The 12,228-nt window shown below is 30.8% G+C and overlaps 1 protein-coding gene across 1 annotated transcript; it reads right to left on the reverse strand.

Annotated features, from left to right (window-relative positions):
• LOC109353643 lies at positions 10,869–11,997 on the reverse strand. Its single transcript, XM_019595979.1, has one exon. The coding sequence runs from the start codon at positions 11,932–11,934 to the stop codon at positions 11,104–11,106; it is 831 nt and encodes a 276-aa protein (XP_019451524.1). The 5' UTR covers positions 11,935–11,997; the 3' UTR covers positions 10,869–11,103.

Raw genomic sequence — 12,228 nt, forward strand, 5'->3', positions numbered from 1 at the left:
CAAAAGCTGATGAAGGCATCTTCCTAGGCTACTCTCTTACAAGTAAAGCTTATAGAATTTTTAATAAAAGAACTTTAGCCATGGAAGAATCTGTTCATCTATCTTTTGATGAAGCCAATCCTGAGATAAAGGATGGGTTAACTCCTAATAAGGATGAATTTCCAAGTTCTTCTTCAAATGAAATTTCTATTATTGAACCTAAAACTGATACTGAGCATTTGAAAATGAATGATAATCTACCCTCTCAAGAGGAACATATTCATTCAGAGTTACCAAAAGAACGAAGAACTCATCGATACCATCCTATTGAGAACATTATTACTAAATTAAATACGGGTATCACTACCCGACGAATGCTTGATGTATGTCTAAACGTGGCCTTCATCTCTCAAATAGAGCCCTCCGAGATTGATGAAGCAATCGAGGATGAACACTGGATTCTTGCTATGCAAGAAGAATTAAACCAGTTTGAGAGAAATGAAGTTTGGGAACTTGTTCCTAGACCGAAAAACGGGCATGTTATTATAACTCGGTGGGTATTTCGTAATAAATCTGATGAAAGTGGTATTATTGTTAGAAATAAATCTAGACTAGTAGCCCAAGGATACAATCAGGAAGAAGGTATAGACTTTGATGAAACCTTCGCTCCGGTTGCTAGACTCGAAGCTATTAGGCTATTACATGCATATGCCTACTCTTTGAATTTTCAGTTATATCAAATGGACATAAAGAGTGCTTTCCTCAATGGCTACATTCAAGAAGAAGTGTTTTTTGATCAACCTCCTGATTTTGAAGATTATAAACATCCTTCTTATGTTTACAAATTAAAGAAAGCTCTTTATGGCTTAAAGAAATCTCTCTATGGCTTAAAGCAAGCTCCTCGTGCAGGGTATGATCGTCTAACTAAATTTCTACTTCAAAATGGTTTCAACAAAGGAAAGGTCGACACTACCCTCTTTATAAAGAGAATAAATCATCATACTCTACTTGTTCAAATTTATGTAGATGATATTATTTTTGGTTCTACTAATGAGGTTTTGTGTAGTGATTTTGGAAAAATGATGCAAGGAGAGTTTAAAATGTCTATGATGGAGAAGTTAAATTACTTCCTTGGACTACAAATCAAACAACTTGATAATGACATTTTCGTAAGTCAATCCAAGTATTGCAGAGATTTGCTAAAAAGATTTTACATGGATGGCTGCAAGCCAACAACTACTCCTATGGGATCCAGTACTTACATTGATACAGATGAAGCAGGGAAATGCATTGAAATATCAAAGTATTAAGGTATGATTGAATCTCTTTTATATTTAACTACCAGTAGATCTGATATCATGTTTAGTGTATGTTTGTGTGCTCGTTATCAATCTAAACCAAAAGAATCACACTTAGTTGTTGTTAAGAGAATCTTGAAATATCTTAAAGATACATCTAACATTTGGTTGTGGTATCCAAAAGGAAGTATATGTGATTTGGTTGGTTATTCGGATTCAGATCTTGCTGGGTGCAAATCTGAGAGGAAAAGTACAAGCGGTACTTGTCATATTTTGGGAAATGCTTTGATCTCTTGGTCTTGCAAGAAACAAGAATGTGTTGCCCTAAGCACTACTGAAGCTGATATATAGCAGTAGGTAGTTGCTGTGCCCAAGTGTTGTGGCTTAAACAACAATTACGAGATTATGGCTTAGAATTGGGGTGCACTCCTTTAAAAATGTGACAATACTAGTGCTATAAACCTCACAAAGAATCATGTTATGCATTCTAGAACCAAACACATTGATATAAGGCATCACTTCCTTAGGGGCCATGTCCAAAAGAAGGATGTGTCGGTAGAATTTGTTGATACTCATAACCAACTAGCAGATATATTCACTAAACCTTTGGGTAAAGAACCTTTTTATAAAATTAGACGAGAATTAGGCATTCTTGATGAAGCTTACTTATCTTAACATGATTATAAGATTATATGTGTGATTCATCATGTTTATCTCATGCCTACTTGTACTTAAAAGTGTTTATTTATGTTTAAATATTTCAAATTTAGGGTTAAAAATATTTTTCATAGCTTAAAATTGCCTAAAAATAAGTTTTTTTGGGTCAGTAATCGATTACACTAGAGAGTAACCGATTACAGGGTTAAACAGCGTGTTTCAGTAACCGATTACTCAATGCTGCTATTTGAAAATTATAAATTTTTTAATTTGAGTAACTGATTACTCAAAAGTGAGTAACCGATTACTTTGTGCTGTTATATATGTATTTTTTCTGCATTTTTAAACTTTTTCAAACTCATCTTCTTCATCAACTCATGTTCTCTCTTGCTCAACCCTCTCAAACCCTCAAATCTTCGTTTTTAATCCTTTTTGGGTGATTTTTGTGTCTATTCATATCATATTTTTAATTCTAAACACTTCTGCACCATCATTTTCGTGTTTAGTGGCCTAAACAAAAAAAAACCCAATTTTTCAAAAACCCAAAAACCTAAAAAACTCAAAAACCTCAATCCATGACTTCCTCTTCAAAAACAAAGAAGCAACGCACCAATCCGACTCAAAAGAAGCAAGGAACTTCATCCTTGGAGTCCAACCCTCTTGACTTAGTGCGGCTTCAAGCAAATGATGAGCAACGTAAAATCTTTGAGGAGCACTTCCATGGTCGCACTATCTTCACTCCCAAATACGGTAATCTCGGGAATTTTGAGTTTGAAGATTTTCTATTTCCTTATCTCTTTAGACAACAAAATCTTTTCGATTTCTATTGTGAATCAAATGAAATCTATCCTGGTAGAGTATTTTACTGTAGCATGAACTTTAGGAAAAATCGTCTTACTTCCTATGTAAAAGGAAAAGACTTTACTTTGGATTTGAAAACCATGAGTTCATTGTGCTGTAACATACCCTATCAGAGGAGCATTGCAGGCTTCGGCCTTGTATGCGAATGGGAAAAATATGATCGAAAAGATTTTTACTACTCTCTATGTAGAATTACCAAAGAGGAAATAGAAATGCTTAAGCAATAGGGTTATGGTGAAACTGTTAAAAATAGAAATATCCTATATGCTGGACATCTCAAACTGGAAGACCATTTGTTTCATTATTTTTTGAGTTATGTCATCTTACTAAAATTTTCAAACCACTCTCAAATAAGTGACATAGAACTTCAAATGATGTATGCTATGAAATTGAATCTGAAAATCAATTGGACTATGATGATAATGAGATAAATGTGGTCTGTAAGAGGAACTCAAAGTCCTTTGTCATATGCAATCTTCATAACAAAATCCTTGAGCATTTCGGTGTTTCTACTACTGGAGAAACTAAGGTCTCGCTTAACCCTCATGAAAGCCATATTGAAGTGGATGTAGTCCACAAAATGGGCTTCACATATAATCTTTGTGACTGGACCTACAAGCATAAGAAAGATAGACCTCCTGAACCAGAACCTGCCCATGCTAATCCTTCTGAACCTCAACCTTCTGAATTGCATGTTCAATCTTCTTCATCTGTTGTCATGCCTTCAAATCAAATGATTATGGATGAGTTGATTTCTCTTCGAGGCTACATCACTAACCGTAGGGATGCTTTTAATACTCAGAATCAACAAATCCAATTTGAACTTCATCGTGTCTCTTCTAAGCTAAGTAGCATGGATGTTGATGAAGACAGCTTTGAGCCTGAGTCTTAGATTGTGTCTATGATTTCTATTCTGTTTTGATGCATATTACTGAACAATTTACTTATCTTTTTATGGTTGTAATCATTTTATATTGTCGGACAAATTTTGCTTTATGTTGTTTTTTTTGTTGAACATATATGTCTTATGATACGCATTGGGAAGTTTATTTTATATCTTATTATTACCTTTATGTTTGTCATATACAAATGGTATGTTGTATATATATATTGTGTTGGAAATTCTTGGCTTTTCTACTTTTTAATGAAGTCAAAAGGGGGAGAAAAGTTGGGAGAGTGTATTTTCTGTTTAAAACATTTCAGGCACATAACTCCAAATGAAAGGAGGAGCATACCCAAGACAAGTCAAGAATATCACAAAGTATGATGCTCTCAGAAAACTACACTGTTAAGAAGATATTGGTTTGTCATTATAAAAAATGGGAAGATTGTGAAGAAGATCTATGCTCCTGACCTTGACATGGTTTTGATGAAGACACCAACATCACCAAAAAGAAGAAAATGAAGAATACTTATGAAGACAATGAAGATTCAAGCTTCAAGACTTTAAGTCTAAGTCTAAATAAGTACTTCTATCATATACCCTTGAATATATAATAGTAGTATTGCTCAAAATATTTTTAAAGAAAATTGAAACACTTCAAGTTTAAATAAAACAATTTTCAAAATACTGTGTAACAAGTTACTGAAATCTAAGTAACAGGTTATATGAGTGAGAAATCAGTTATCCAACAAAAACTGAACTGAGTAATCCATTACTGAACTTTGGGTAACATATTACTCAAGTTTCAACGTTCTTGAGTAACTAATTACTCTAATATGAGTAACCGATTACTCTAAGTGAATTTTAAATTCACTGTTGGACAAGACATTTGGATAACCAATTACTCAATATTGTAATCGGTTACTGAGAGTTGTTGCATTAGATTTTCAAATTCAAAGTAAATGGGTTTCAACCCAAAAGACATGGTTTCATTCCAATCAATTCCTACCCTTTCAAAGAGGTATTTTGGCTGGTCGGAAAGCCTATATAAAGACAATGAAACTCATAATCAACACAAACAACTTTCATACAACTCTCATACGATTCTGAAAAATTCTCTGACTATTTTTCCGCTCTTTTGCACTCAGTTCTTAAACTTTTAAAAGAGAATTTTTCTGAGTTACTTGAAGTAATTATTTCAAAGTTTTACAAACCTATTGAGCAATATTACTTAGTATACAAGAGAGTTATTGGATTGCAAGTAATATTATATCTCATACTTGTAAAGGTAATCCAAGCCACTGTTATAATTCTTCATTCATTGTACATACTTTATTTCACAGAGTGTAATAAGAAATGGGATAAAGTTACTTGGAAATGTGTTTTCTAAGGTGATAAGTATTAGTGAGTGTGTAAAGTACATAGAAGTCTCGGGGTGAGATATTGTAATTACAACTCATAATATTTAGTGAAAAATCTCTTGTGCTGCAAGAGTACTGGACGTAGTCTTCGGTGGACAAGAATGTGAAGCAGTATAAAATTCTAGTGTACTCTCTTCTCTCTTTATTTCTTCAATTATTTACTTGTTATTTTTTGCAAACTATTTCCGCTGCTCTTAACTCTGGATACTGTAGAAAAAGTGGTCATAATTTTTATGTCAACTAATTCACCCTCCTCTTAATTGCAATCTCATTCTTACAAGGAGGACCCTAGCGAGTGTCCTAAATATCCGCTAACACTAGAGCTAGTCACTAGTAATCATTTCTATTTCTATTTTGTTTTTGAGGCGGGTATCTGAGTAGGGTAATTTTAAGGTGTAGAATAAATCGGTCTATTATATATATTTAAGTTTGGACAAAGATTGTATTTCTGCCTTGATTTTTGTATAAACGTTTTCTGTATTTCAATAAAGAATTATTTCAAGATATATTAAGTGGCTTGCGGTTACCATTAGTTAATGATTGTTGTCTTTTCCGTAATTTAGGTTACTTAACGTGATGTATCGAAAATGAGTCAAATGTAAATGAAGAAGTTTTACATTACAAATTTTTTTTTACCCATTTTTTGATAATATTATTGGAGTAATTTTCGGGGAGTTACACAAGTGAGAAAGTAGTAGAAATAGTTTATCCTTAAAAGTGTTATAATATTGGTTAAAGGATTTAAAAATGTAATATAAAAGAGAATGTTTAAATTCTTAATACTCTTACTCAAGAACAAAAAAAACTCGTAATACTAGGCATGTTTGAGTATATCAACTTTTAATGTAAACTTTTTATGTTGGATTCTTTAATGCTTCCTCTACGTTGTAAAGATAATAAAAGTTTGCACGAGACGTTATCTTAAATTCAAGTTATTGTAACTGGTGTGTCGACCGAAAGTTCGCGTCTATGGACTCACATTCTTATTTTTTGATATCAAGTGTATACACAAAGTTTCCATAAATTTATGAACTCGTGCCTATAAATTTCTCAAAGTTTCTGAAATAAGTTATGTTACTTTCCTTCGAAGTTTTCAAATGGTTATTGACATAGTGAAATTATGGAGTTAAAGAAATGTATCAAATTCAATTAAATTCAATTCTTTTTTATGTTTTAGGCAACATGTATGTTCAAAATAATTATCAACTTGTATTTTACAAAGACATAAAAACATTGGATATATTAAATGACAAAATTGAAATATAATAATTACACATACTTAATTACATATTTGCCCATTAATCATGTTTTGACTTTATATATTAGTTTATATAAAGAAATAAAAATTCTTCAAATCTATGGCAGATGTGTGATTGAGAGTAGGGGTGAGAATAAGTCGGTTGCGCTGGGTAAGAATTGTCCCTTACCCAATCTTAAATGTTGATGAAATCATTTTTTGAATTCGAACTTAGACTCGAAGCTAACATGATCATAAATGTTGATCGGGTCAGCCTTTAAACTTGAATCTGACCCTAGATCTGATTAACTATAATGCATGCATATTTTAAATAAAAAATTCTCAATATTTTTATTATTATGTACATGTAATTTAATATATGAATGATATATGTATATAAATTGTTAATCATGTATATATGCTCTAAAAATTAGATAATCAATGATATTTTCGATCAAAAAGATGTCATTATATTATACATAATTAAATAGAGACACATACAAAGATGATGAGTAAATAACAATGGGAGGGGTCTGTGCGGGTCATGTTTGTCCCGTACCCGACTCTAAATATTGATCGTATATAATTTATAATCCCGAACTCCATCCTAGATTCGATGAGAACCGGCAATATTTGGGTCCGATCGTGATTGGGCCAAGGCGAGTAAGCGGGAAGGGTCAGATTCTGCTCACTCCTAATTGAGACGAAAATGAAGTTGATTTAATGATGTAATTGGAAATTTAACATAAGAGAGGCGTTCACATATAAAAAGAGATTAGTTCTTTAATCATAAAGCATGTGATAAATACTCTTTATTATAGCAAATAAAAATATGTGTGACTGAGAGATAAATAAAAGATATATTAAATGAAACATTAAAAACATATTTCATTATATTGAAAGGGTAAATATTTTGAAGACAACAGATGGCTCTAAAATATTTAGAGTATGTATTACATACCTTGTATATGATGTGCTCTAAAATATAATTTGGTATCTTGTCAATGTAGAATTGAACTAACAAAAAATTTAATATTGGATTTAAATTATTTCATTTTTTAATTTCTGTAAGTAAATTATTTTTCAAGTATATTTTTAAAATATGCATATAAATTGAGATGAAATTATCTTATATTTATAATTTAATTTTAATTTTTTAATCAAGATTTTTGTCATTACATAAGTTAAGGATAAATAAAAAAATAAGTTATTAGATTTTAGAAAGTAGTTAGTGCATTGACTAAGAGTAAGTTAATAAATAAAATATTAAATGCTAATACATTATCAAATTCTAACGTATACAATACAGTTACCATAAATAAAAAATACAACAGGTCAAACTACTCATCTTTTTTACACCTCTATAAATTATCCCTTATTTATATTTAGAGATTAAAAAATGCATAATTCATGAGTAATGTAAAATGCAGGATCCTCACAAAAATAGCTTAAGAGTGAAAATAGTATCATAACTTCATCCTATGGGTACCTGCAAACTATTCATCTCTTTTTTACAACTATATAAATTATCCCTAATTTATATATAGGAACCAAAAAATATTTGACATGTGAGTATCAAAATACCCACAACGGGTACCCATAAAAATAGCTTATGATAGAAATGGGTATCATAAACTCACCACATGAGTACCCACATATATATTAATTAAATAATTTATATTTTTTATTATTACTTTAACATTTTATTTTGTCTATTTTATTTTTATTTCACAATAATTTTTAATAATTGAACTATAATCATAAAATTATTGAATACATATTGTATTACTTAAGTAATAATTATTTTTATATATTGACTATTATACAATATATAAAAATATAATTAAAATTGAAAACCCGTTGGGTACATATGAATACCCGCTACCTATAAATAGTGCGGGTATAAATATAAGTATGCATTATTCGTGTTCGCTCAGCCATGTTGACATCCCTATTTATTTATATACACAAAATATATTCACTATACATACATGAGAGGGGAGTGTAATTTTGTTTAGAAAAATATTGAGTAGTGTAATTAAGTTAAACTCCAATGAGTATTCATGTAATTTATTGTTAATTAATTAATTATGCATTAGCTTGGATAAATTTATCATGTGTAAATTTGCATATCAAATTTAGATTATGAAATAGTATAAAAATAAATGCATCTTTATTATTTATTGTTCATTACAGAGTAAATCAATAATATAATGAGATATTTGAATACACAAAAGAGAAGATTAATTTTGTAATTCCAAATTCTATAAAAAATTATAAATTTTCACTCAAGCTAATGTATAATTAATTAAGAATAAATTATAGTGATACCCTTTATAGTTTAACTTAGTTATAGTTATCACTTTTTTATTTTTTTAAATATTAATTCATCCCCCTATATGAGTAATCACTATAATATATGTATATAAATCAAAGATTTTTTATGTATGTGTAACAAAAGGAAATGTGACTTGTGTAATTTTACTAAACTGAGAAATATCAGTGCAATTTACACTAAATAATATTGCTATTATTATTAAAATAATTAAAATGAAACAACCTAAAAGATAAAAAAAATTATTTCTCTTTAAGTATTATTAAATTTTTAAATAATTTAATATGATCAAAGATAATAAATCAACAAATTTTAATTTAAAATCATGACGGAAAATTATTATAATTATTCTCTGATTGAGGACTTGTGTAGAATGGATAACACATAGGATGAGAGAAGATTTACACAACTAAGTCTCCCACGCAGAATTGATTGATTTCTAAATGTGAGAGAAGACATTGTATCTCTTATCATGAACTTTCCTGACAATTCTACCTAAATCCAAACCTCTCTATTAGAAAAAAATATTTAATTTTTTTATTTAATATGACATACTTTTTATTAGCACAAGATATGATTTTACACATAATTTGAAACAATAGATGTTTATTATGCTACTCAATCATCCATATACCAAAACTTTGATGGCCCTAATTTTACTTGAACCTAGAATAAACTAAACGTTGGGTATGCAACGCAAATCAACAGAGTGGAATTTAAAGGAGCAAGACATAAAAAATGACAAACCTTGTGCTAAATATTAAATCAAACGACAATGGTAAAGGTAATTGAATTGCTAAGTATACAAACCGAAAAATGTGAATACGACCAAGTGACGAAGTAGCAAAGTGACTGAAAGTGTTTTTCAATTTTGTTTTGATCCATTCCAAGTAATGGAGCTTTTATAGAATTTCTTTTGTTGTTTAGTGTTTGTCATCTCTGTCTTGACCACGCTACACGTAATTGAGCGATTAATGTTCTGAATTTGGAAAACAAAAATTAAAACCATTTTAATTAGAATTTACCAACTCACAATTTTTCCTAAAAAATTATGTATCTTCATCTCCTTGTTGGACCGGAGCTGGACTCTATCTGGTATTGTATTGTCCATTAATTTTAATGATACAGATTTTAACTTTATCTTCATTTTAAATACTTTTTTTTATATAAATTATCAATTAACCTATACCTCACTTCCAGTATTGGAGAGAATTCCATCTAATTGGACTGAGTGGCACATATAAGCAAGAGAATTTCATATCAACCAAGACTAATAAAATCATTTTTTTTGTTTCTACTTTTATAAATAGTTAGAGCAAAATCAACATGTTTTAGGGTAGCTAGTGAGTCCAAATGTTTAATTTAGGTACCATATCTGTAATAGGCAATTATGATGTTAAGAGCATCTCTAATCTATCCTTAATATTAAAATAAGAATATTATTCCCTCATTTGTTATTTGACATTCTTATTTATTAAGTCCTGATAAATTTTTGACCTACAAGAAAAACGAAGGAGAGATAAATTATGTGATAAATTGTGAGAAGTAAATAAATTAGAATGATGATTTGGAAAAAATAAATATTATTCTTAGTTTTTAAGGATTTATATTAAATTAAAAAATATTATGTGGGTCTTAAATAATAAAATATTATGTGGGTCTTAAATAATGAAATTGATGTTTCCTAATAAAGAACTCTGCGTCATAATGGACATCCAAGTCTAGTTAAAAATCAAGTCTTCTTTGTAATTCATGTTTTTCTGACAACTCCAGAACAAAGCACCATATTTGATGTTCGGCAGTTGGCATAACTATTTTTTTTAAATTGGTCCCATTTTTGTTTGCGGAAATTGGTTCTTCAAATTCTTACACGTTAATATTGTTTGGTCTAACTTTATATATAAGTATAGAAAATCATTAATAATCGAATCTACTTGACAATTTGACTTTGGATTTCTTTTAAAGGTAAAAGTAAAACAACCTCATATAGTCATATTGAATAGCTGTAACACAGAAATAATGTTTATCATAATCAACTTTTAAGACAGAGATTAGCTATTCCTAATCATGTCTCTATTTCATGTCTCATCTAATTAAAAAAAATTCATTTAAATAAAAAGAAAAACTTAAAAACAAAATATAAAAGTTTTATATTAAATAGTAAAATATGATTGAACTGGTACAAGGAGACACCATGTTATTATTACAGATAATCTGTCTTCCAAACTTGGATTAAACTTGTTCTTTGATATTATTTATGAGAGACCAAACTTGCTCATAGTTTCAGTTTCAAAGTACAACCAAATTGAGTTCTATACATCAATCACAGGATCATATGACTCACATAACAAAACATAAAGTAACAAGGATAACTCTAAAACTGAAATCAGCAAATGTTTTATTTATTCTTTTATCTGTTCTTCATCACTTATCTAATAATCATCATCATAATAATCATCCTCAAGCTTCTCTACAACCTTCTCAGCAATCTTATCCTCCACATAATCAGCACCTCCAATCAGTGCTAATGCTCCAACACCACCAGCCAGTGCCCCCACGGCCAACCCTGCTCCCAGTCCAAACTTACTCTTCTTGTCTCCCACCACAGTATTTGGCGGCGCACTAGACCCATGAGATGCGGCTGGCGGCGCGCTAGACCCATAACTCCCCTGCGGTGCAGCTTGCGGTGGTGGTGCAGCGTATGCTGCACCATACGCTGGTGGTGCTGCACCATACGCTGGTGGTGCATTGTACCCACCACCGTAAGGGTTACCATATGCCGGAGGGGCATAGTCACGGGGTTGTGGAACACCGTAAGCAGGAGCGTTATAGTACGCACCAGGTTGTTGATAGCTTTTGTCTATAACAGAAACCTTAATCTCAACCTTACCTTGTGGTCTTCCAGAGGGTCGTTTCAGAGTGAGGGTTTTGTTAAGACGCTCACCGTAACCAATGTCTTTGATGACTTCTGAAAGATTGAACTGAGCTGAACCAATGAGTGGTTTAGTTCCTTCCTCTGAACCGTTGTGGATGATGTCGATGTGAAGGGTCTTGTCTTCGATGGGACCAGCAGGAAGCAAAATTTTAAGGGTTTGGTCCCAGTTTGCGTCAACATCGCCACTTTCGTCGATATTTGTGGTGGATTTGTTGGCTGGGTCGACATAAACGACGGCGTAGGGCTTGTTTGAACCGTGGCGCCAGTTCACGTTCTTGAGTCCTTTAGCTGATATCAACTTCACCTCCAATTCGTAGCGAGAAGCCATTGTTGATGCTTTTTTCTTCTTCTCAGATTGAGCTTTTCTTTTGATGAAAAGCGTTGTCCCAGTTATTGGTTTTTATAGGTGAAGTTTGATGAGGATTTCTTCAAATGCTTCTACTCATCTTACAAGTCATTGTCTTAATCGAGAAGTTTACATAATAATAATAATAATAATAATAATAATAATAATAATAATAATAATAATAATAATAATAATAATAATAATAATAATAATAATAATAATAATAATAAACAATCATTTACATGCTATATCTTTATATAATTTACTATTTAAATA

This window comes from Lupinus angustifolius, chromosome LG08, assembly GCF_001865875.1.
Source record: "Lupinus angustifolius cultivar Tanjil chromosome LG08, LupAngTanjil_v1.0, whole genome shotgun sequence".
Classification (NCBI taxonomy): Eukaryota; Viridiplantae; Streptophyta; class Magnoliopsida; order Fabales; family Fabaceae; genus Lupinus; species Lupinus angustifolius.